Here is a 25,315-nt window from a genome sequence, read left to right on the forward strand (position 1 = left end):
GAAAAGCCCTGCCTTCAGAATTTAACAACAATTTAACATGTACAATTATTATTATTATTTTTTTTTGGTAGTGCTGGTGATAAAGCCCAGGACTATATCCATGCTAAGTTCTATTTATTCCTGCTAATTGATAGTTGATGAATACATTGATTTATGGTGGTGATTCTCAAACATTATTATGGGTAGGGATCACCTGAAGACGATGTTAAGATAACCATTTGGACTCCCTAGGTCTGAGGATGGCTCAGGATTCTCCATGTCTCACATGTTTTCAGTCGAAACTGATTCATACACCACACTCATGTTCAACTATTGGTGAGTGGATATTACATTGGCACACTGACATGGTCTGTAAGCATAAGGACACAATCCCAGATGTAAGTGAATCCAGTGTTTGTTTACTGTTCATGATAAGATTCTATTCATCTATGTTCTCTCTCTCCCACCTTGCTTTGTCTCCAGGCACTTAGATCTTATGGAACTGAACTACATATCCCTTAACACGGGTGCCAGAGAACCGAACTCAGCTCTCTCGTGCTGGTGTACTTGGTCTTTTTACCAACTAAACTCTCCGCAGCTCTGAAAAATTAACTCTCAAAAATCAGTCCTCGGGTATTGCACGGTGACATGGGGTGGTGTTATAAATCTGAGTCAGTGCTTCTCAAATCTACTTACTTTATTCTCTGCTCCATGCTCAGTCAAACATCCTGTTAGAGAAAGGCATTATCTGTCTCTAAACAGCAGATTCCAACAGCGGTTAAATAGTTCTATAACAACGACCAGGCTGACTGAGTCCTGAGCTCTCCAGAGAGGGAACATCCATCTTTTGGGGCCATATGTTATAAAAGCGGCCCCAAAATCTATCAGTAAGGAGCCAACTGACTGAAAAGGAGAGGAAGGCACTTGGTGGTAAAGGAGAATGTTTGATCCATTGACCAGGAGGAACCAAGAGTCTTCCGGTATGATGTATTCGCATGTCTGGCTTGCTTTGCCCTTCTGAAGCTTCTCAAGCCCTGTACTCCACAATTAGATGAATATGGAGTCCTGGACTATAGTTGACAGCCTTTGTTAGACCCTCTGCAGAAGCATGGGGACCTTCTGTGGTCTGTGAGAGAGGGCAAGCATACTGGGCTGCGTGCACAATCCCCAGCTACCAAGCACGAAGGGTCAAGGACGCCACAGTATGGTAGTCTGCTCAGATGCCTAAGTGGCCTGTGCACCTCTGCAGGTTAACTGAGGCAGGGGATTTGGAGTCCCGCCCCATAAGCTCCGAGGGTGATGGGCGTGGCCGGGGCGGTGCTTGCCAGGAATGGCGGCGGTCGCGGTAAACAGTGCCAAGAGGGGCCTGCGGGCCGAGCTGAAGCAGCGCTTGAGGGCCTTGAGCGCGGAGGAACGGCTGAGGCAGTCTCACCTCCTCACGCAGAAGGTGCGAGAAGACTGCCCGGAGTTAAACTCCGGGAAGGGTGGGCTCGCGAGTCTGCGCAGGCGCACCTCCCCGGGGCGCGTGCGCGTTGTCGGGGCGCGCGCTCCGCCGGCAAGGGCGGCTCTGGCTGGTCCTGGAGCTTCTGAGGGAGCCGAGCTGAGCTTCCGGGCAGGTTTGGTCATGCACAGAGCTATTTTGTTATTGCTAGGAAAGGCATTGCAGCCATTAGGAGCTGTAGAGACTGTGGGATCACTCTCCGGTTTAATTGAAATCCATTCGCATGTGTTGAACACCTAGTAAACCATTTTTTTTTTTTTTAATGTGTTGGGTAATAGAGATGACAAACATGATTGTCGTCCCTAAGGGATCAGAGGATCTAGCAGAGGAAGGAGACAAATGGAACCATTGTAGGGCTGGGGATATGGCTCAGTGATACAACTGTTAAAAAATGCGCTGTATTTTATTTGTCCATACTTAGAACATACATGGAATTTGGGTCTGTTTTTCTAGGAGTTTTAAATCGCCTGTACCTTTATTTTGGCAAAACTCGACTGGAGTTTTATCTACGGGGAGATAACTGTTGATGCTGTGACTTCTGCGTTCACTGCACAGCATCACACCTTGGGTTGCTGCTTCTGAGTTGGGGTTGTTTCTGGTACTTATTTTCTGGTTTTGTCTCTTTTCTTACTTAGTTTTCCTCAGCTTCCTTAAGAGTATATCCTCAACGGAATTATTTTAAAGAAAATACCTATACGATTGGCACTATTTGTAGATGAAATGTATTCGTGTTTTGCTTGCACGTATGTAAGCCCATTGTGTGTGTGTGCCTGGTGTCTTAGGTTAGAAGTGGGTGCCAGATCCTTTGGAACTAGACAGAGTTCAGGAAGGTTGTAAGTCCCCATGTGGGTGCTGGAAATTGAACCCAGGTTGTCTGCAAGAGCAGCAGGTGATCTTAAACTGCTGAGCCATCTCTCTAGTCACAACTTTTAAATATAATGTATATTAAAATCTCTTCAACTCCAATTTGGTCCATATTAGTCAAAGTTTAATTATTTTATTGTTATTCTGCTCAATACCTATGGGTTCCAATCTAGAGACCAATGTTTTCATTTATGCATTATATCTTGTGGTTTAGTTATTGTTCTATTGCTGTGAAGAGACACCATAACAATAGCAAGTTATAAAAGGAAGCATTTCATTTGGGCTTGCTTACAGGTTCAGAAGGCTGCTTGCTCTGTGATCATCTTGGTGGGAAGCAGAGAAGCAGGCAGGCATGTGGGCCAGAATGGTGCTGAGCACTTACATCTTACCCACAAGATGGAGGTGTGAGAGTCCTGGGTCTGCCATAGGCTGTGGGCAAAGGAAGTCTGGCTCAACATGACTTGGTAGCTGGTGTTGGTTCAAACTTCTAGAGTCTTACACTTATTTTAGGCATATTTAAACATAGCACATTTTGGGAGAAAATCTCATTATAATTAACTTAATTCAAATTCATAAGAGTTTCTAAATAATAGGCTTAAGCCATACAAGGGACATGTGTCTTCTCCCGTAGAGATGAATTCTATAGCTTGACTCCATGTGACAAGTTAAGGTCTCGGTGTAGTCTCTGTCATATAGATAGTGCTAAGGTCACCAGGTTATTAACCACCTCTGCTCTCATTTGTAAGTACACATGACATCTCCCATAAAGATGGGCTCTACTGACTGAGAAACAATGCTCAAGATAGAGGTCTAGGGAGGATAACTGAGACAAACATAAATCTGGAGGAGCCATGCATGTGTGGCTTGGCCATCCAGACAGTTCAGAGGTCACCAGGCTATTAACTAAATTTATTCCCAGCCTTCTGGATGTAAAACAGGTAATGTATCTTTCCCTTTGAAGAAACAAATGTGTGAACCTATCATGTTCATTGTCATTGAAACTGTTACATCTTGATTACTGGTCTTCCTTTGTATCTTTCAGAAATTCTTTTTAATTAGATAATAAAAACTCTAGATTAATCTTTTGTGTCTCTTAACTACTTTTCTTATTTTTTTCTTAATCTTTCTCCCTCACAGGGCCTCCTAGATTGTTTTCATTTGGCCAATCACAGTTTTAATGTCTAATGAGTACTCCTTAGGTCTCTTACTGATTCCTTTCCCTAGCAGTCTATTAATGTTTTATAGATTCAGTTATTGTTTTCAGTTTGTCTGTGAAGACTAATTAGAATTTAAAAATCATCCCCATCTTTTGAATTACCTGTTTGTCACTAAATCATTTTTCCATTCTATTTTTTTATGTTTAAAAAACTTCTTCTATTTTGTATTTTGTGTGGTTTTACAAAATAGATGAAAATCATTGATCGGCCATGCATATTTCTGTCTTTTGGGAGTAGTGAGCCTCAACTGAGGACCTTGTACATGATAGTGGATGAAACCCCTGGGCCTTGGTATTAATAAATATGCATTTATGAATGAAAGTGTGTTAGCTACAAGCTTTCCTCTGTTTTTGCAGATACTGTTTGGAATTCTAAGGGAAGAATGGAGTCTGCCCACCTCCTGTGTCCATGTTTTAGTGTGGCTGTGTCTATAAATACTGGCTCATCTTCCCTCTGTCTTATAGGAATTATTATCTTCATCCTCCCTTCCTAACAGATAGCATGTAAATGGGCTGAGGAGGAAAGGCAAATGCATGTGCATAGTCTCACACTGATTTTACCTGTGTGTCTTATTGCTTATTTAGCTCTTGGTTTTCTACACTCTGCTGTAAAGAGACTAAGAAAAGTACTTTCTTATATGGTAAGCGGTGTCAAAAGCCTCAGGCCTGCTCCAAATCCGGGTTTCCATTTGCTTCATTTCTGCCAACAGCTTCTGACAGCTTCGCAGGGTGGACTTCCTTCCCTGGCCTCGCTTTGCTATGCTTTGCTTAACTTCCCTCTCCCCTTGCTTTAGATGTAACTTTGCTTTCTTTCCCTAAATCTCTTTGTCAGCCATATTTGTAAGCTGCCCTTGCTTTATCCTTCTTTCCTTAGCATGAAGGACAGGGGGGAACAGAAAAGGAGTGGACACAGAAAGGGAGTAAGGGGCCTACTTCTGAGTCTGGGTAAGTGCTTAGGACTTCATGAGCACAGCTTAGCTCCCACTGTCAGATGAGCGATTCCACTAAATGTAGATTCTTGCACCAGGAGCCCTTTGCCCCTATTTTAATGAACTCTGTGAGCACCTAATTGAATGGAATGGCACTGGTTGAGCTAAGAAACCGTTACCAGCGTGTTCTCTGTGGGAGCTTGTGGACGGATTCAGAACCGTCCTTTAGGATACATAGGCACTGACTGACCCGGGACTCACCATATAGACTGAAGTGTTGATGTGCATCCCTAACAGATGTAGCAAAGGTTCTGCAGAGCCCAGTAAGGTTAGGTCTCAGTGGGACTTAAATGAGGAAAATCAGTGGGAGAAATGTCCAATGATCCAAGGACTGGAAATTTTGTGAGATCCCAACTTCATAGAAAAAAATACCCCCCAAATCCTTGAGTAAGTCCCTGAGGTGTACTGTCAGGAACCGGAAACTGGGTTCTTATCTGGGATCTGAAGATAGACAGCTTTTCATTCCATGACTTCTTAAGGAATTTCTATAGGGTCAAGCATAGGCATAGTGGAGAGAGGAAGGAGTCAAGTATGCAATTCTTGAGTCTTGAAATAAAAGCCAGGTATCAGGATGCAGTGTCAGCTCACCGTGCCAATCCTTGAAGAAGGCCGAGACAAAAGGGAGGAATTGGTAAGAGAAGTTACTAGTTTATGAAGAATTAAAATTGCCATCATTTCCCACTTAGGTGATTGCCCACAGTCAGTATCAAAATTCCAAAAGAATTTCCATCTTTCTGAGCATGCAAGATGAAGTTGAGACGGAAGAAATCATCAAGGACATTTTCAAACAAGGCAAAATCTGCTTCATCCCTCGGTACCAATTCCAGAGCAATCACATGGACATGGTGAGATTAACGTCACCTGAAGAAATCGCTTTACTTCCCAAGACATCTTGGAATATTCATCAGCCTGGTGAGGGAGATGTTCGGGAGGAGGCCTTATCCACTGGTATGGCATCTTTTCTCACATCCAAACACTTACCTTGGTGCATCCTCTTTCCTCTGATCTCAGAAGCTAGCATGGTCATACTTTGCTAGCTTGGGAGAACTGATATCTTTGTATGTTTTGATGGTTTCACTGGATTTGTTTTTCTTCTCATAAAAATCTTTTCTCCCTCACCCCTTTTGTGTATTTTGTGAGACAGGGTGTCACTATGTAGGTGAGGCTGGCTTCAAACTCTCAAAGTCCTACCTCCCTAGTGCTTCGCTCATGGGCATACACCACCTCTCTGGCTTCTACCAGATATCTTTATCTATTTCTTGGTCAGATCTATTGTATGCCTAGGAAGCTAAGGCCCAGTGCCTGGAAGGACTCACCCTGAAGTTGGGAAGACAGAAATTTTATGTTAATAAATGTATCTCAACTTGTACTCTACATTAAATATAAGCGTCAAATTAAAAAAGACATTCAATCAGATCAGGAGTTGGTCTTGCAAATGTGCACCCCCAACATGGGTTTCTTCATCATCATCCTCTTCTTTCCATCCATATCATGTTTGTGGCAGCAGTTGTGGCTTTTGCTCCTGTGATATAACCCAAGTTGCTGTGGAGTAGAGTATGAGGCTTTAGAGTCTTTCAGCTGTGGTATGAGGCACCGAACCCCCCTCCCCCCCCCCCCCCCCCGCCCCCTCAAGCCCTCACCCTGCACTGTTGTTTGCAGAAAAGTCTGCTGAGCAGGTAAGCTTTCTGTTATCTCTTCACATCACACTCAGTGTGCAGTTTTCCTTGCATCAGCAGTTTAGAAAGTGGCAAGTTCAATGCTAAAGCCTAAATCAAGCCTCACAGTGTTGGAGGTGAGCCAGTGGGAGCACAGATCATCTCTGCGTCTCTGCATCTCTGCAGATCATCTCATCATCTCACCTTTGCTGTCTACTCATCTTCCTGGTTTGCCTTTGTTATCTCAGCTTAGAAAAGGGTGAACTTGTAGCCAGAGTTGCAGTTACAGGTTCTTAAGCAAAAATTTCCTGTAAGGTATTCTTGTCTTAGGTTTACAGGATACTAAACCAGTTGGTAAGTGAAAAATATAGGGGCTGTCTCTTTACTGAATTTATCCTTACAGTGAGGGCTGCTTAGAGAATTTGACTAGCCAGGAGTTTTTCCATTGAGAGTGTGTAATCTGGTTCAACCACTATCAACTTGGCATAAGCACAAGGGGATAATATTGGTCCAGAAACTGAAGACTACACAGGCAAGGCAGCTTCAGTGTCTCTTGATTAGTGTCCTTAGATGTCAATCTGTCTTTGTTGAGACTCTTTTTGTGTCTATGTTGGTTTTGTGTTCACTGTGGCTCATGGCAGCTTGGACTTATATAACCCTTTGAGCTAGAATTCCCAGCAGAGGAGCAAGTCTGGTTTACTAATAGTCCCAATAAAATTCTGGTCCTAACTCTTATTGCCTGAAGTGGTCATCCCTGAGTTAATCACTAGGGATAGACACGAAATTAGTTTATTGGCTCGAGCCTGGGTTGTATACAACCATTCCTCACTGTTTTCTGTGACTGGGGAAAAGGACCTGTAGCCACCTCTTCAGCCCTCCTCAACCACTGTTGCTTTACTAAGACTGTGTGTTTCCTGTAGAATTATAGAGGAGAGTACATGGGTTTATCAACATCTCTCACAAAGTCTTTATATATATATTTAATGAAAACTTTATTATAGAGAACTTGCAAATAAAAAAATACCACAGCGTCATGATATGCATGATAACAGGCCAAAGAAAATTTAATTGTGTCACAAATTTGAAAGTGGTTTGTTTGTTTGTTTGTTGGTTGGTTGAGATGGGATCTCAGTACAAAGCCCAGGCTGGTCTTGATCTCACAATCCATATGTCTCAGCCTCCAAGGCTTATAGACCTACATAGCCATCTGGCTGGTAAATATTTATTAAGCACTTAGTTCAATGGTTCTCAATCTTCCTAATGCTGTGTGACCCTCTAATACAGTCCCTCATGTTGTGGTGAGCCATAAAATTATTTTGTTTCTACTACTTCATAACTGTAATTTGGCTACTGTCATGAATTGTAGCATGATATGTTATATGCAGGATATCTGAAGGGAACCCATGTAAAAGGGTCATTCAGCCCTCACAGGGACGGGGAAGTCACTGAGTGTCTGTGAGAAGTGATGGAGACCTGCTTCCCACAGGGGTAGAGTTAACTAGCTGTGGTTCTCATAGAGGTGGGCTTCTGCTAGCACGACACAGGCCCTCTCCTATGAGCTGTCCCTTTAAGCTTTGTGTTAAACATCAAGGTGTTCAACCATTCCTTGATTTCACATTCATAAATTTATTCTTTTTATATATTTCTGTTTGTAGCTAGCATGTACCCATAAAATTATCCTTGTCTCTTTTTTAACCATCCAATTATCAGGTATTACTGGATATTTCTTTGGTATATATTTATGTGCAGTGCATGTGTGTGCTCTATGTATGTGTGTGCACAGATGCATGTAGAAGCCAAAGGAGGGTTTTGGGTGCCCTGCTCTATCACCCTCTACCTTATGGCTTTGAACAAGGGTCTCTCAGTGAGTTCGGAGCTAGGCTGGCAGTGACAAAGCCCCAATGTATCCTTCTCTTTCTTCCACATTATAATGCTGGGTTACAGACACAACTGCACCTGGATTGAACCTCATGCTTAAGCAGCAAGCCTTCATAGCCATTCAGATATTTCCCCAATCCAGCCTTGTACAATTTTTATCACCTGCTTCTGATCCCAGTGACCTTTTATCCCCAGTTGACTGGTCACACTGACTATTCCCCTAGAATGACTTTCAAACTTGTTTCCTGATCATATTGGCTTCATATTGGAGAGCCTTTTTATACAGCTCACCCATCTGTTAGTTTTTTTCCTGGATACTGTAATGATCTCTGTCTCTGGCCAACAGTACTTCCTGCTGATCTGTTGTGGACAAAAGCTGGGACTTTGACTAACTCTAAAGTCCAGGCCACTGAATGAGCCACTGTTTCCCCTTGCTTTCTGCTTCTCCCCAGTGTGGTTCCTCTCCGTCTCCCAGAGTGCCTGGCTGGAGGATAGCATTTCATTGCTATTGTCGGTGAGGGATTCAGTACTGATCTCTATAGTTTTCCTCCTTTCTAACCATGACCTTTGTTCCTGAGTTCTTGTGAAGTCCAGATATCTCGGGTAGGAGAAAACGGACTCCAGCAACTTGACTTGTGATTTCCTACATGTTTGGTAACATGTGATTCCTTGCCCAGTAACTTACAGAATAACCAACCAAATGAGTAAATAGAGGCATCCTCAAAGAGTAAACATCGTGGCCAGACCAGCAGAGGGTTGGCTGGGGCGGCGTTCATTGCACCTCTTTATTGATTCCTCCTTCCAATGTGGCCACATTGGATTGATCTCCTCTCTCTGTTTTGTACTGTTGTCTGTGTAATTGACCTTTTGAGGGCAGTGGCTGAGCCTGGCTTGTTTTGCTTGCCAGGGTCTATGCTCTGACCCTAATAACTTTGTCAACATGTTGATTCATACTGGAATGTTCTCAAAGTAAATCTGAATTTATTATAAGTTCAGACAATACTAAGATAGATGAATAGATGATCAGTCCTTTATACATGAAGAAAACCTGAATTAAAAACTTACAAACAATACATGGGAATTATTTAATAGATGCTGTGATTTTTATTTATTTATATCATATGTAAAATGTCAACATTATCTCTGGCTTTGGTCAGGGCCTTCCTGGAATTTTCCGTCTCTTAGGGCTGGTTTTGGGAAAGTCATTGAGTTAAGAGAATCATGGGATGCTGCCTGGCTGCTGATGTTGCCACACTTGCACTGGAGGTTGAGGATTGGCTTGGAGGCCTTGTGTATTTGGGATGGGTATTGTGTTAAAGGTTGGTAAGAAGCAGAAATTGCAATTTTGTTAATGGAGTATTTAGGATCAAAAGCTTGGTTTCTAGAAGCACAACAAGCCAGGCTTGCCCCGTCCCCCCATCCCCAGTTCCTTCATGTGAAAAGCAGAAAAGAGGTTCCTCACTGACTGGCACCAGGCTTTAACCTTTCCCTCCTTGTAGCATGATATTACTAGGAAATTCTAATTCCCTGTCAGTAAGTGCTTCTGTATCCTAATAGCCACTGGATGATCACAACTGTCACGCTTTAGACTATGTCACTCCTGCCAGATGGCAGATCTTGACCTACTGCACCATGGTTCTTTCTGTGCCCTCGGGTACATTGAGATCGTTGTTATGCCTCAGGTCAGATGAAGTTAATACTTCTGCTATATCTCCTCTCTTGTAGGCTGAACAAATGTGTTAATTATTAGACTGGAAGCCAGGGATGTCTATAGTCCTGGGGGCCAGGCCATACTGTCTCAGCTACTTGCAGAAACTCAGGGACACCACCACACAGATGACTGCCGTATACTCAGGAGAACTCTTGGTTTTGGTTTAGTTTATACTAAGCAGTGACTCAGGGACACTGCCACACCGATGACTGTCACATGTGCAGGAGAGAACACTTGGTTTTGGTTTAGTTTATACTAAGCAGTGACTCAGGGACACTGCCACACAGATGACTGTCACATGCTCAGGAGAGAACACTTGGTTTTGGTTTAGTTTATACTAAGCAAAGAAGAGAGTTGCTAAATTTCAGTCATGATTTGGTGTTTTCAGTGTGATTTGTAGCAGCACTGCCCTTACAGGAAGTGTTTTAGCAAACCTTTAACCACATCTCCTTCACACAACAGAAACATTGTTGATTTTACTGAAGTTTTGAAATGGCTTGTTTTAGCTTAAAGTAAATCAAAGCTGTTGTCATTTTCATATGTGCTTTTGCACATTTATCTATTGTGATGGCTGTTGGAGTGGCTTCCTTCTTTGGATCATAGAGAAAATTTCCTTCCATATAGGCATTGCAGAAAGCAGAACTAATTCTTACTGTCCTTATACAGTCTCTCCCTTATTCCGATGAGTTAGCTGTAGCCCAGAAAGGTCAAGTGACTTTTTAGAAGACACACAGGCAGTTAACGAGATTGGGAGGCCATCCTGTTCTCTAGTTTTCTACTCTAGTGCCATCCCCAGCCCCTTGGTCTTGAGGTCTCATAGCCCAGGCTGGCCTAGAGCTCACTGTGTAGCCGAGGATGACTTTGGTGGCTACTCTCCAGACACATGGTGGTATCTGCCACCTTACCCAGTTTATGCAGTGCTGGAGGTGGAACTGGGGCTTACCATACTCAAAAAGGAGTAAAAGGTATGTATGAGGTAGATAAGGCACAGCCTGAAAGCTACAATTTCACAGAACGTATACGAACCAAGAACAGAGCACAGCCAATAGACCACTGTGGTATTACTGAATGAAGTGGGCAACAAGCTATGAGATGCAGTGGAAAGTGAAATATATCTTGTGATTACCTGTCTCATTATGTCGGGCTAAGCAGTGAAGTTCACTTTGTGAAATTTAGAATTCTCAGAGTAGAGTGGCTCAGCTAGCCAGGACCATTTGCCATTTATCGTATTATATAGGGCAGAGTTTTGTAACTTCAATCCATGACTCATTAATGGCTCTATTTGATTTTGAGACAGAATTTCATGAAGCCCGGGCTGGCCTTACTTGCTACATCACTGAGTGTGATGACTTTGAACTTCTTAACTTGCTTGCACCTTTCCGATGCTGAGGCCACAATGCATGCCACTATCCCCATGTATTTAGTGCTGGAGATCAAACCGGGGCACTGTGCGTGCTTGGTAAGCATTATACCAACAGCTTCCTCGTCAGTCACCACACTTGTTAGTTTTGAGACAGAGTCTTCCTAGGTTGCCCAGAGTGTCCTTACATTTATGATGCTTTATCCTCAGCCTTTGGAGGGTTGGGTACCAGGATGTACAGTTCTATACCTGGCATCAGTGGGCTTTAATTTCCTTAAGAAGCACTAAAAACCAAACCAGAAAGAAATTGGGAAGAAATGTTTATTTAGGTGTGCTGATCATGAAATGGATCTGATATTTTTCTTTCAGTAAGTTCTAAAACACTGTAAAGCTATTAGCTTAGATGTCTTTCTCAAAAGGGCATTCATTATCTGGTGACCTTATAAAGCAATAACACTAACAGGTACATTTGCTAATTTTGATGGAGACCTACCTAGCAAAACAATCACACAAACAGAAACTCACATGACTTTTTATATATATCAACATAGTCACACGTGAAATACATGGTTGAAAATAAAAGCAATTCATGGACCATAAGGATACTAATTTCAAAGAAAACCAAAAAATATTTAAATAGAAGTGGTTTTGTATCTGTGCAGGGGTGAGACCTGACCCTGCAGATCTGTGTTTGCTAAATTCCAATAAAATACAGCGAGTTTGCTTCTGTATGAGTCCCTTTCCCTTTTGTATCATATAAATTATGTCTCTCTATACTATGCATCCAACAGTACAGTATGATTATTGCTTTAAATATTTATATGTTTTAGGAAAGAGTTAAGAGAGGAAAGGAAGCTGGGTTGATGGGACATGCCTGCAACTGCCTGCTTTTCTAGCATTCTGGAAACTACGGCAGGAGGATCCTTGTGAGTTTGTGGCCAGCCTGAGTTACATAGTGAGACTGTATGTCTCCTCTGAAACAAAACACACACACACACAAATTCTTTTTTTGAATACATAGATGAAGAAAAAGAAAGGCTAAGGTGGACATATCTAGAAGGATTTCATGTTTATATTTTTCTAAGTTTTAGATACTTTTCAGTTTCTTTTTTTTCATTTTATTTACTTTAGTGGGTTGTTTTGTTTTTAAGATGGAGTCTCTTATACTCCATGCTGGCCTGGAATTACCAAGTAGCTAAAGATGGCCTTGACCTTGTGAGCTCCTGATTATTTCTGATCCTACGAAGTACTTTGATTTTAGGTATCTACAACTATTCCTTGTTTATGCTATACTGGGGATCGAACTCAGGTCAAGGCATGCTAGGCAAACCCTTGTCTAACTGGATCCCAGCTCAATACTTTTTTTAAAAAAGGCTATTAGTTTTTGTAATAAAGTCCTAACTATATATGATATTTATTGAATGATCTCTTCTGGTAGATTCACAGTTAGGTTTTATTCCTAACATATTATAGTAGTAACCTAGTCCAGTGATGCTAACTCTAAAGAGCTTTGAAACATCTGTGCTTCGTTCAGTAGATTTATTTTCTAAACTTCCTGCAGTGGTCAGTGTGCTGACAGGCTAAGGATGCAGAGGGCCAGGGGTCCAGTGAGTAGGTGGGATGGGGAGTATCGTTGTTGACAAGGGTGATTGGTTGAGGAGGAAAGGGCTGCTCAAGGACTTGCTGGATGAAATATTTAGGCTCTGAACACTCAGAGCTAGGGCCAGGGAGCTACGAAAAACTTCTCCTGTGGACAGAGATGTAGAAGGGCACAGAGGGAATTCCAGTGCTTCTTCCCCTCCCCAGAGACCTTCGTTTCCCTTTCCATTCCTCTCTCCTACTATCTGCCTTCCCCGTGTCTCCCCCAACTTTTTCCTTCATCTCCTTATTGTCTACCCTTTTCCTACTCTGTTTTTTTTTTCTTGGTTTTTCAAGACAGGGTTTCTCTGTATAGCCCTGGCTGTCCTGGAACTCACTTTGTAGACCAGGCTGGCCTGGAACTCAGAAATCAGCCTGCCTCTGCCTCCCGAGTGCTGGGATTAAAGGCGTGCTCCACCATGCCCTTCCTACTCTGTTTTAATCATGCAAGCAGTGAATATTGTTGCCCTTGGTTAGCTTGCTATTAGACTGTAACATCTTTCTGATTCCTTATTCCTTTATTTTCATTCCTTCCTGTATATTAGTACAAATATAAAAATAGTTAATATTTTAATATAAAATGTTTTGGACTCATTGTTACCTGTTTTATCTTAATGGTATTAAATGCTTCTTTGGTCCAAGCAATATTTAAAGTTATTAAACATCCTAACCATTTTCTTATCTGTTGTCCTTGGAAAGCAGTTCCCAATCTGTGGGTCGCTACTTCTTTGGGGATTAAATGACTCTTTCACAGGGGCCACCTAAGACCACTGGAAAACACAGATATTTACATTATAATTCATAACAGTAGCAAAATTACAGTTTTGAAGTTGCAACAAAAATAATTTTATGACTATGGGTCATCACAATGTGAGCAAATGTATTAAAGGGTCACAACATTAAGAAGGTTGAACACAAATACTTTAGAACTTTTGGAATTTATTAAAGCTTTCTTTGTCGGTTAATATATTTGATTATTACAGTTTTGTTGGTAATGACATTTCATTCTAACAGGAACAGAAATCCTGTGAAATCCAGTTTGAAGGAGGAGGGGGCTTATTTATTACCTATTTTTATGCATGAGAGTGTGGGCTACCATTTTCTTGGTATTTCTTTTCTACTTGTGAAATGGCTTCTGCAGATCCTGCCATCACATCTGAGGTAAGCAAGAAGGGAAATGGAGCTGATGGCCGTGGTTGAATGTTTGCTGCCCCTACTGCAAGAAATTTCTGGAAATTCTTACCTCTCATTGGCTTTAATGGTAACAAAACCTATATATAAGGGAAATCTGGAATTTTCCTTTGCTTATTTATAACTATGCAGATTCTAGGGTGGTGCTGGGCCAGTGTAGGGTGGGTCAATTCCTGTTAGAGTTCTGTAGACTTGCAAAATACTCTGTGGGTTTTTTGTTTTTTGTTTTGTTTGTTTGTTTGCTTGTTGTCTAAGGGACAAAGCAAGCTCTGTTGCTGTATATTCAGATGAATTTCCTTCCTGGGCTTGTAAATGACATCACCTCATCGGGCAGCAGCCACAGGAGGAAGAAGACAAAGCTCTGTTCTGGCTCCGTCTGTGGCTTCCTTCTCAGGGATCTCCCCTCCACTGAAGTCAGGATGCTTGACTTCATCAATGAAAATAGGGGTAGGATGAACAATTCGAAACAGTTGGAATTTATTAAGAAAAAATTTAATATACACTTAAACACTAGTATTGACAGAGTGGGGTGGAGCGGGAGAAGGGGAGAGAGAGACAGAGACAGATCTGCTTAGGACAAAGACAGTGTATACCCAAGTGTAGCCATGGGCATCCCAATGGAGAGTTGTCCCTAAATGTCTCAGCATAGCTGTGTGAACATTCTGGTGGATTTGAATTCTACATTTTTCTGGGTCTGGAGAACTGGCTTGGCAGTTAAGAGAAGGTAATATTATTGTAGAAGCTCTGAGCTCAGTTTCCAGTACCTGTCTGCATCGACAGCTCTGGCTCCAGAGGATCTGACCCCCTCTTCTGGCCTACCTGGGCATCTGTGCTCATGTGCACATGCCTACACATAACTAAAAATAATGAAATAAATTTTTACATTTTCAATTTTTAAAGAGTTTTAAAGAGTTAGTAAGAATGTTTTGGTATATTTGTTCTTCTGTCAGAAACTTTTTTTAATTTTTATTGTAAAAATGGTATATCGAATAGGATTACTGGATAGTAAGATAAAAACAGGTCCAAAGAATCATAGAATTCTTAGCATAGTATCTTCCATGTGTCCATGTGCCTCTCACCTTACTGTGCACACTTCCTTTAGTGTATTGTAGAGTGATTTTAGCCAGCTTATACTTGTTATTACTATAGGTGGGCTTTTCCTTCTTATAGTGTGTATATACTTCTTAAGTAGTGTATATACACACACACACTCAAACACACACATATATTCAGGGAGAGAGAGAGAAACAGAGAGAGAGACAGAGAGAATATTAGGTTTGTTTGTTTGTTTGTTTGTTTGTTTTTTCCTAGATAGCTCTGGTTAGTTTGGAAGTCACCATTCTTTTTACCCTAGGCTCCCCAGAGCTGTGATTAAACACATGCCACCATAGCTGATTACTCCATTATATTATAAAGTGTATTTCCCCTATTGTATAGAGAAACATACCAGCATAGTCTCAAGTTTTTAAATAGAATCAGGAATCTCTGAAAGAATTTCAGAATTATTACAATTGCACATTATTTCTTAAATTTCATGAAAACAAACCTTGACGCTCTGGTTTTATTAAAAATGTTTATCCTTGATTAACAGTTTTCAAAAGGAGGTGTGCAAACTGGATTTCTCGAGGCTGTGTTGGATGAATTGCATACCTTTCTCCAAGCCCAGCAGATGTCAGTGTTTCACAGATGTACAGACTAAAGCAGTGCCTTTGTCCACAGTCTCCACATGTGTGTGTCCCGTAGTCATTTAATCACTGAAGTGGGGTCAACTGGAGACCACCCAAGTCAGGTTTTTACCTGGAGGTAAGGGAATGGGCCTCTGTGGAAAACGATTCATCAACGTCACACAGTGAACGGTGAAGCTAAGCCAAGTGTTTTTGTTAATAAGACTCTCCATTTTCAGAACTGATTAAAAATAGGTACCCAAATCATGGAGAACAAAAAAGGATAATCCAGAGTAGATGCCCCACTTAACGGAGGAAAAAGAGGCAGATGCTGTTCCATTTGTTTGGGTGTGCAGACAGCAGTTCATCATGATGAATAAGATGCTGGCAGTATCTGAAAGCAGCTAGCTGGAGAAGGAGTTGCTACATGTGAAAGTGACCTTTGAAAACCATTTTGTGCTTGCTTTGACCATAGAGCTCATGTGACACCAGTGCCAGTACTTGTGTCACACTAGAATGATTCCCACATTCTGCCTGCACATAGCCTCATCCAGTGCATTGGAGCAAAATCATACAAACTATTTAGTTCTTTCTTCTTTTTGAGAGGCAGTTATCACTGTCCCCAAACATATGGCAATCTCCCCAAATCTGTGCTTTTGTTTATTTTATTTTGATGCACAGGCCATTGCAGCCCCTCTTCGAGATCCCTGGAAGTTCTGTTATTCCAGCACCCACTTCCTTAATGTCATTTTCCTGGACTTAAGCCCTTGCCAGTGGGGTACCATGATCTCCTTTCTGTTATTGCCTTGGCACTTGTACTACTCCATCTATTATGGTTTAGGTGTTCCTTACACTCAACTTCTTGGGTGTGGTGTTAGCTAAGCAAGTTGTTAGTACTTTGTTGGCACAAACCTGTCCCATGTTCTTATAGTTCCTTGGATGGGGCTAGCATATTCATAGAATTATTAATAATGGCTAGTTATTGACTTGATTGTATTGAACTTCTGATAAATAAAAAAGCTTTGTGAATTTTTTTTTCTCCTTCCCTTCTTTTCAGCTGTTTTTATGGTGCATTAAGGATTTCCAGATGAAGGTTTTTTACCCACCAGAAAAAGGCATATTGAAACAGATGGCAAGGCCAGCTGGATTGAAAATATCACACATGAATCATGGGAAAGGATGATAGAGTCCGAGGTGATACTGTGTCAAAGCACTGACTTCCTTTTTCTTAGATTTACAGCAGTTGGAGTTTTGATGGCACACAGCTCGAGTCAGTAAGCTCTGAGGCCTCTTATACATGCAAGAGAAGGGCAAGCAGGAGAAACAGACTGTGAGTTTAGTTGCATTGGCTTACCTAGAGAGACTGCTCAGCTTTCAAGTGTCAAACATCTGGGTAAAAGAAGTGGTGGAAGCCAGCTAGCAGTTTCTTGCTTAACTCTGAGGCTGGGGAACTGGGCAGCACTGTAACTGATTAGGATAAGGACTTTGTGAGCTCCTTGTGTACAACGTAGATAGATAGAGAGAGCTGCAAAGCCACCCTTACTTACCCTGCACCTACAAGAGATGCTCTTCATTACTCTACAGCAGAGCTTCTCAGCAATCCTATGCTGAGTCCCTCTGATACAGTTCCTCATGTTGTGCTGACACCAACCATAGATTATTTTCTTTTTGTTTTTTTTTTTTTTATATTTTTATTACATATTTTCCTCAATTACATTTCCAATACTATCCCAAAAGTCCCCCATAGCTCCCCCCACTTCCCTACCCACCCATTCCCATTCTTTTGGCCCTGGCATTCCCCTATATTGGGGCATATAAAGTTTGCAAGTCCAATGGGCCTCTCTTTCCATTGATGGCCGACTAGGCCATCTTTCGATACATATGCAGCTAGAGACAAGAGCTCTGGGGTTCTGGTTAGTACATCATGTTGTTCCAACAATAGGGTTGCAGATCCCTTTAGCTCCTTGGGTACTTTCTCTAGCTTCTCCATTGGGAGCCCTGTGATACATCTAATAGCTGACTGTGAACATCCACTCCTGTGTTTGCTAGGCCCCGGCATCGTCTCACAAGAGACAGCTATATTTGGGTCCTTTCAGCAAAATCTTGCTAGTGTATGCAATGGTGTCAGCGTTTAGAAGCTGATTATGGGATGGATCCCTGGATACGGCAGTCTCTAAATGGTCCATCCTTTCATCACAGCTACGAACTTTGTCTCTGTAACTCCTTCCCTGGGTGTTTTGTTCCCAATTCTAAGAAGGTGCACAGTGTCCACACTTTGGTCTTCATTCTTCTTGAGTTTCATGCGTTTAGCAAATTGTATCTTATATCTTGGGTATCCTAAGTTTTGGGCTAATATCCACTTATCAGTGAATACATATTGTGTGAGTTCTTTTGTGATTGTGTTACTTCACTCAAGATGATGCCCTCCAGGTCCATCCATTTGGCTAGGAATTTCATAAATTCATTCTTTTTAATAGCTGAGTAGTACTCCATTGTGTAAATGTACCATAATTTCTGTATCCATTCCTCTGTTGAGGGACATCTGGGTTCTTTCCAGCTTCTGGCTATTATAAATAGGGCTGCTATGAACATAGTGGAGCATGTGTCCTTTTTACCGGTTGGGACATCTTCTGGATATATGCCCAGGAGAGGTATTGCTGGATCCTCCGGTAGTACTATGTCCAATTTTCTGAGGAACCGCCAGACTGATTTCCAGAGTGGTTGTACAAGCTTGCAATCCCACCAACAATGGAGGAGTGTTCCTCTTTCTCCACATCCTCGCCAGCATCTGCTGTCACCTGAATTTTTGATCTTAGCCATTCTGACTGGTGTGAGATGGAATCTCAGGGTTGTTTTGATTTGCATTTCCCTGATGATTAAGGATGTTGAACATTTTTTCAGGTGCTTCTTTGCCATTCGGTATTCCTCAGGTGAGAATTCTTTGTTCAGTTCTGAGCCCCATTTTTTAATGGGGTTATTTGACTTTCTGGAGTCCACCTTCTTGAGTTCTTTATATATATTGGATATTAGACCCTTATCTGATTTAGGATAGGTGAAGATCCTTTCCCAATCTGTTGGTGGTTTTTTTGTCTTATTGATGGTGTCTTTAGCCTTGCAGAAGCTTTGTAGTTTCATGAGGTCCCACTTGTCAATTCTCGATCTTACAGCACAAGCCATTAATGTTCTATTCAGGAATTTTTCCCCTGTGCCCATATCTTCAAGGCTTTTCCCCACTTTCTCCTCTATAAGTTTCAGTGTCTCTGGTTTTATGTGAAGTTCCTTGATCCACTTAGACTTGACCTTAGTACAAGGAGATAGGAATGGATCGATTCGCATTCTTCTACATGTTAACAACCAGTTGTGCCAGCACCATTTGTTGAAAATGCTGTCTTTCTTCCACTGGATGTTTTTAGCTCCCTTGTCGAAGATCAAGTGACCGTAGGTGTGTGGGTTCATTTCTGGGTCTTCAATTCTATTCCATTGGTCTATTTGTCTGTCACTATACCAGTACCATGCAGTTTTTATCACAATTGCTCTGTAGTAAAGCTTTAGGTTCGGCATGGTGAGTCCACCAGAGGTTCTTTTATCCTTGAGAAGAGTTTTTGCTATCCTAGGTTTTTTGTTATTCCAGATGAATTTGCAGATTGCACTTTCTAATTCATTGAAGACTTGATTTGGAATTTTGATGGGGATTGCATTGAATCTGTAGATTGCTTTTGGCAAGATAGCCATTTTTACAATGTTGATCCTGCCAATCCATGAGCATGGGAGATCTTTCCATCTTCTGAGATCTTCTATAATTTCTTTCTTCAGAGACTTGAAGTTTTTATTATACAGATCTTTCACTTCCTTAGTTAGAGTCACGCCAAGATATTTAATATTATTTGTGACTATTGAGAAGGGTGTTGTTTCCCTAATTTCTTTCTCAGCCAGTTTATTCTTTGTGTAGAGAAAGGCCATTGATTTGTTTGAGTCAATTTTATATCCAGCTACTTCACCGAAGCTGTTTATCAGGCTTAGGAGTTCTCTGGTGGAATTTTTAGGGTCACTTATATATACTATCATATCATCTGCAAAGAGTGATATTTTGACTTCATCTTTTCCAATTTGTATCCCTTTGATCTCCTTTTGTTGTCGAATTGCTCTGGCTAGGACTTCAAGCACAATGTTGAATAGGTATGGAGAAAGTGGACAGCCTTGTCTAGTCCCTGATTTTAGAGGGATTGCTTCAAGCTTCTCACCATTTACTTTGATGTTGGCTACTAGTTTGCTGTAGATTGCTTTTATCATGTTTAGGTATGGGCCTTGAATTCCTGATCTTTCCAAGACTTTTATCATGAATGGGTGTTGGATCTTGTCAAATGCTTTTTCCGCATCTAACGAGATGACCATGTGGTTTTTGTCTTTGAGTTTGTTTATATACTGGATTACGTTGATGGATTTCCGTATATTGAACCATCCCTGCATCCCTGGGATGAAACCTACTTGGTCAGGATGGATGATTGTTTTGATGTGTTCTTGGATTCGGTTAGCAAGAACTTTATTGAGGATTTTTGCATCAATATTCATAAGGGATATTGGTCTGAAGTTTTCTATCTTTGTTGGGTCTTTTTGTGGTTTAGGTATCAGAGTAATTGTGGCTTCATAGAATGAGTTGGGTAGAGTACCTTCTGTTTCTATTTTGTGGAATAGTTTGTGAAGAACTGGGATTAGATCTTCTTTGAAGGTCTGATAGAACTCTGCACTAAACCCATCTGGTCCTGGGCTTTTTTTAGTTGGGAGACTATTAATGACTGCTTCTATTTCTTTGGGGGATATAGGGCTGTTTAGATCATTAACCTGATCTTGATTCAACTTTGGTACCTGGTATCTGTCTAGGAACTTCTCCATTTCATCCAGGTTCTCCAGTTTTGTTGAGTATAGCCTTTGGTAGAAGGATCTGATGGTGTTTTGGATGTCTTCAGGATCTGTTGTTATGTCTCCTTTTTCATTTCTGATTTTGTTAATTAGGATGCTGTACCTGTGCCCTCTAGTGAGTCTGGCTAAGGGTTTATCTATCTTGTTGATTTTCTCAAAGAACCAGCTCCTTGATTGGTTGATTCTTTGAATAGTTTTTCTTGTTTCCACTTGGTTGATTTCGCCCCTGAGTTTGATTATTTCCTGCAGTCTACTCCTCTTGGGTGAATTTGCTTCCTTTTGTTCTAGTGCTTTTAGGTGTGTTGTCAAGCTGCTAATGTGTGCTCTCTCTAGTTTCCTTTTGGAGGCACTCAGAGCTATGAGTTTTCCTCTTAGAAATGCTTTCATTGCGTCCCATAAGTTTGGGTATGTTGTGGCTTCATTTTCATTGAACTCTAAAAAGTCCTTAATTTCTTTCTTTATTCCTTCCTTGACCAAGGTATCATTGAGAAGAGTGTTGTTCAGTTTCCACGTGAAGGTTGGCTTTCTATTATTTATTTTGTTATTGAAGATCAGCCTTAGTCCATGGTGATCTGATAGGATGCATTGGACAATTTCAATATTTTTGTATCTGTTGAGGTCTGTTTTGTGACCAATTATGTGGTCAATTTTGGAGAAGGTACCATGAGGTGCTGAGAAGAAGGTATATCCTTTTGTTTTAGGATAGAATGTTCTGTAGATATTTGCCAGATCCATTTGATTCATAATTTCTCTTAGTTTCTCTGTGTCCCTGTTTAGTTTCTGTTTCCATGATCTGTCCATTGGTGAAAGTGGTGTGTTGAAGTCTCCCACTATTATTGTATGAGGTGCAATGTGTGCTTTGAGATTTACTAAAGTTTCTTTAATGAATGTGGCTGCCTTTGTATTTGGAGCATAGATATTCAGGATTGATAGTTCCTCTTGGAGGATTTTACCTTTGATGAGTATGAAGTGTCCCTCCCTGTCTTTTTTAATGACTTTGGGTTGGAAGTCAATTTTATCAGATATTAGAATGGCTACTTTAGCTTGTTTCTTCCTACCATTTGCTTGGAAAATTGTTTTCCAGCCTTTCATTCTGAGGTAGTGTCTATCTTTTTCTCTGAGATGAGTTTCCTGTAAGCAGCAAAATGTTGGGTCTTGTTTGTGTAGCCAGTTTGTTAGTCTATGTCTTTTTATCAGGGAGTTGTGTCCATTGATATTAAGAGATATTAAGGAAAAGTAATTGTTGTTTCCTGTTATTTTTGTTGTTAAAGTTGGCATTCTGTTCTTGTGGCTGTCTTCTTTTAGGTTTGTTGAGGGATTACCTTCTTGTTGTTTCTAGGGCGTGGTTCCTGTCCTTGTATTGGTTTTTTTCTGTTATTATCCTTTGAAGGACTGGATTCATGGAGAGATAATGTGTGAATTTGGTTTTGTCGTGGAATACTTTGGTTTCTCCATCTATGGTAATTGAGAGTTTGGCTGGGTATAGTAGCCTGGGCTAGAATTTGTGTTCTTTTAGTGTCTGTATAACATCTGTCCAGGATCTTCTGGCTTTCATAGTCTCTGGTGAAAAATCTGGTGTAATTCTGATAGGCTTGCCTTTATATGTTACTTGACCTTTTTCTCTTACTGCTTTTAGTATTCTGTCTTTATTTAGAGCATTTGTTGGTCTGATTATTATGTGTCGGAAGGAATTTCTTTTCTGGTCCAGTCTATTTGGAGTTCTGTAGGCTTCTTGTATGTTCATGGGCATCTCTTTCTTTAGATTTGGGAAGTTTTCTTCTATAATTTTGTTGAAGATATTGGCTGGTCCTTTGAGTTGAAAATCTTCATTCTCATCCACTCCTATTATCCGTAGGTTTGGTCTTCTCATTGTGTCCTGTATTTCTTGGATGTTTTGAGTTAGGATCTTTTTGCATTTTACATTTTCCTTGATTGTTGTGCCGATGTTCTCTATGGAATCTTCTGCACCTGAGATTCTCTCTTCCATCTCTTGTATTCTGTTGCTGATGCTCGTATCTATGGTTCCAGATTTCTTTCCTAGGGTTTCTATCTCCAGTGTTGCCTCATTTTGTGTTTTCTTTATTGTGTCTACTTCCCTTTTTAGGTCTAGTATGGTTTTGATCATTTCCATCATCTGTTTGGATGTGTTTTCCTGTTTTTCATTAAGGACTTCTACCTGTTTGATTAGGTTATCCTGTTTTTCTTTAAGGATTTGTAACTCTTTAGCAGTGTTCTCCTGCAATTCTTTAAGGGATTTTTGTGCTTCCTCTTTACTGTCTTCTACCTGTTTAGCAGTGTTCCTTTGTATTTCTTTAAGTGTGTTATTAAAGTCCTTCTTGAAGTCCTCTACCATCATCATGAGGTATGCTTTTAGATCCGTGTCTAGCTTTTCCGCTGTGTTGGGGTGCCCTGGTCTGGGCGAAGTGGGAGTGCTGGGTTCTGATGATGGTGAGTGGTCTTGGTTTCTGTTAGTAAGATTATTACGTTTACCTTTCGCCATCTGGTAATCTCTGGGGTTAGTTGTTGTTGTTGTCACTGTTTAAAGATTGGAGCAGAGGCTGTGTTCCACTCACCAGCAGTCTCAAAATCCTGTGGCGGGGGTCGTGGGTAGCTGGAGGTACCCCGGTGCTGGTCCAGCTGGAAGAGGCCTGTGGTCCTACTCAGGCCGGTTTTCTGCTTCCCTAACTAATGCAGTCTCAGGTCTCGCGCGCAATTGGATTGGAGCAGAAGCTGTGTTCCACTCACCAGAAGTCTTAAGATCCTGTGGAGGGTGTTGTGGGTAGCTGGCGAGTGTCAGCCGACCCTGCGCCCTTGCTACCCAGGTGCTTTTCTGACCGGAAGAGGTTTGTGGCCCTATGTAGGCCGAATTTCTCTCTCCCCAACCAGAGCAGTCTCAGGTCCCGCGCAATTGGATTGGAGCAGAAGCTGTGTTCCACTCACCAGAAGTCTTAAGTTCCTGTGGCGGGTGTTGTGGGTAGCTGGCGAGTGTCAGCCGACCCTGCGCCTTCGCTACCCCGGTGCTTTTCTGACCGGAAGAGGTTTGTGGCCCTATGTAGGCCGAATTTCTCCCTCCCCAACCAAAGCAGACTCAGGTCCCGCGTGATTGGACTGGAGCAGAAGCTGTGTTCCACTCACCAGCAGTCTCAAAATCCTGTGGCGGGGGCCGTGGGTAGCTGGCGGGAGTCAGCCGACCCTGAGCTCTAGCTACCCCGGTGCTGATCCAGCCGGATGAGGCCTGTGGCCCTACTCAGGCCGGTTTCTGCTTCCCTAACTAATGCAGTCTCAGGTCCCGCGCGCAATTGGATTGGAGCAGAAGCTGTGTTCCACTCACCAGAAGTCTTAAGATACTGTGGCGGGTGTTGTGGGTAGCTGGCGAGTGTCAGCCAACCCTGCGCCCTTGCTACCCCGGTGCTTTTCTGACCGGAAGAGCTCTCCCTGTCTTTTTTAATGACTTTGGGTTGGAAGTCAATCTTATCAGATATTAGAATGGCTACTCCAGCTTGTTTCTTCATACCATTTGCTTGGAAAATTGTTTTCCAGCCTTTCATTCTGAGGTAGTGTCTATCTTTTTCTCTGAGATGAGTTTCCTGTAAGCAGCAAAATGCTGGGTCTTGTTTGTGTAGCCAGTTTGTTAGTCTATGTCTTTTTATCGGGGAGTTGAGTCCATTGATATTAAAAGATATTAAGGAAAAGTAATTGTTGTTTCCTGTTATTTTTGTTGTTAAAGTTGGCATTCTGTTCTTGTGGCTGTCTTCTTTTAGGTTTGTTGAGGGATTATCTTCTTGTTGTTTCTAGGGCGTGGTTCCTGTCCTTGTATTGTTTTTTTTCTGTTATTATCCTTTGAAGGGCTGGATTCGTGGAGAGATAATGTGTGAATTTGGTTTTGTCGTGTAATACTTTGGTTTCTCCATCTATATTAATTGAGAGTTTGGCTGGGTATAGTAGCCTGGGCTGGAATTTGTGTTCTTTTAGTGTCTGTATAACATCTGTCCAGGATCTTCTGGCTTTCATAGTCTCTGGTGAAAAATCTGGTGTAATTCTGATAGGCTTGCCTTTATATGTTACTTGGCCTTTTTCTCTGACTGCTTTTAGTATTCTATCTTTATTTAGAGCATTTGTTGTTCTGATTATTATGTGTTGGGAGGTATTTCTTTTCTGGTCCAGTCTATTTGGAGTTCTGTAGGCTTCTTGTATGTTCATGGGCATCTCTTTCTTTAGATTTGGGAAGTTTTCTTCTATAATTTTGTTGAAGATGTTTGCTGGTCCTTTGAGTTGAAAATCTTCATTCTCATCCACTCCTATTATCCGTAGGTTTGGTCTTCTCATTGTGTCCTGTATTTCTTGGATGTTTTGAGTTAGGATCTTTTTGCATTTTACATTTTCTTTGATTGTTGTGCTGATGTTCTCTATGGAATCTTCTGCACCTGAGATTCTCTCTTCCATCTCTTGTATTCTGTTGCTGATGCTCGTATCTATGGTTCCAGATTTCTTTCCTAGGGTTTCTATCTCCAGTGTTGCCTCATTTTGTGTTTTCTTTATTGTGTCTACTTCCCTTTTTAGGTCTAGTATGGTTTTGTTCATTTCCATCATCTGTTTGGATGTGTTTTCCTGTTTTTCATTAAGGACTTCTACCTGTTTGATTAGGTTATCCTGTTTTTCTTTAAGGATTTGTAACTCTTTAGCAGTGTTCTCCTGCAATTCTTTAAGGGATTTTTGTGCTTCCTCTTTACTGTCTTCTACCTGTTTACCAGT

At 41.4% G+C, this 25,315-nt stretch overlaps 1 protein-coding gene across 6 annotated transcripts in view; it reads left to right on the forward strand.

Annotated features, from left to right (window-relative positions):
• Positions 1–1,269: 1,269 nt before the first annotated feature.
• The window catches only part of LOC110301624 (5-formyltetrahydrofolate cyclo-ligase), a 38,183-nt gene continuing 14,137 nt past the window's right edge, over positions 1,270–25,315 (forward strand). The window contains exons 1-4 of one of the 6 annotated variants that reach the window (XM_085827877.1): positions 1,508–1,595; positions 4,146–4,201; positions 4,435–4,505; positions 5,236–5,497. In XM_085827877.1, coding sequence (XP_085684003.1) covers positions 5,290–5,497 — 208 coding nt within the window. In that variant the 5' untranslated portion in view covers positions 1,508–1,595; positions 4,146–4,201; positions 4,435–4,505; positions 5,236–5,289. Of the gene's footprint in view, positions 1,427–1,502; positions 1,596–2,638; positions 2,809–2,838; positions 3,283–4,145; positions 4,202–4,434; positions 4,506–5,235; positions 5,498–25,315 lie in introns of those variants that run through there. The other 5 variants (XM_085827876.1, XM_085827878.1, XM_029481630.2 and 2 more) reach the window with 5 other exon arrangements.

Source organism: Mus caroli, unplaced genomic scaffold (genome assembly GCF_978045245.1).
Source record: "Mus caroli unplaced genomic scaffold, Mus_caroli_1 scaffold_11, whole genome shotgun sequence".
Classification (NCBI taxonomy): domain Eukaryota; kingdom Metazoa; phylum Chordata; class Mammalia; order Rodentia; family Muridae; genus Mus; species Mus caroli.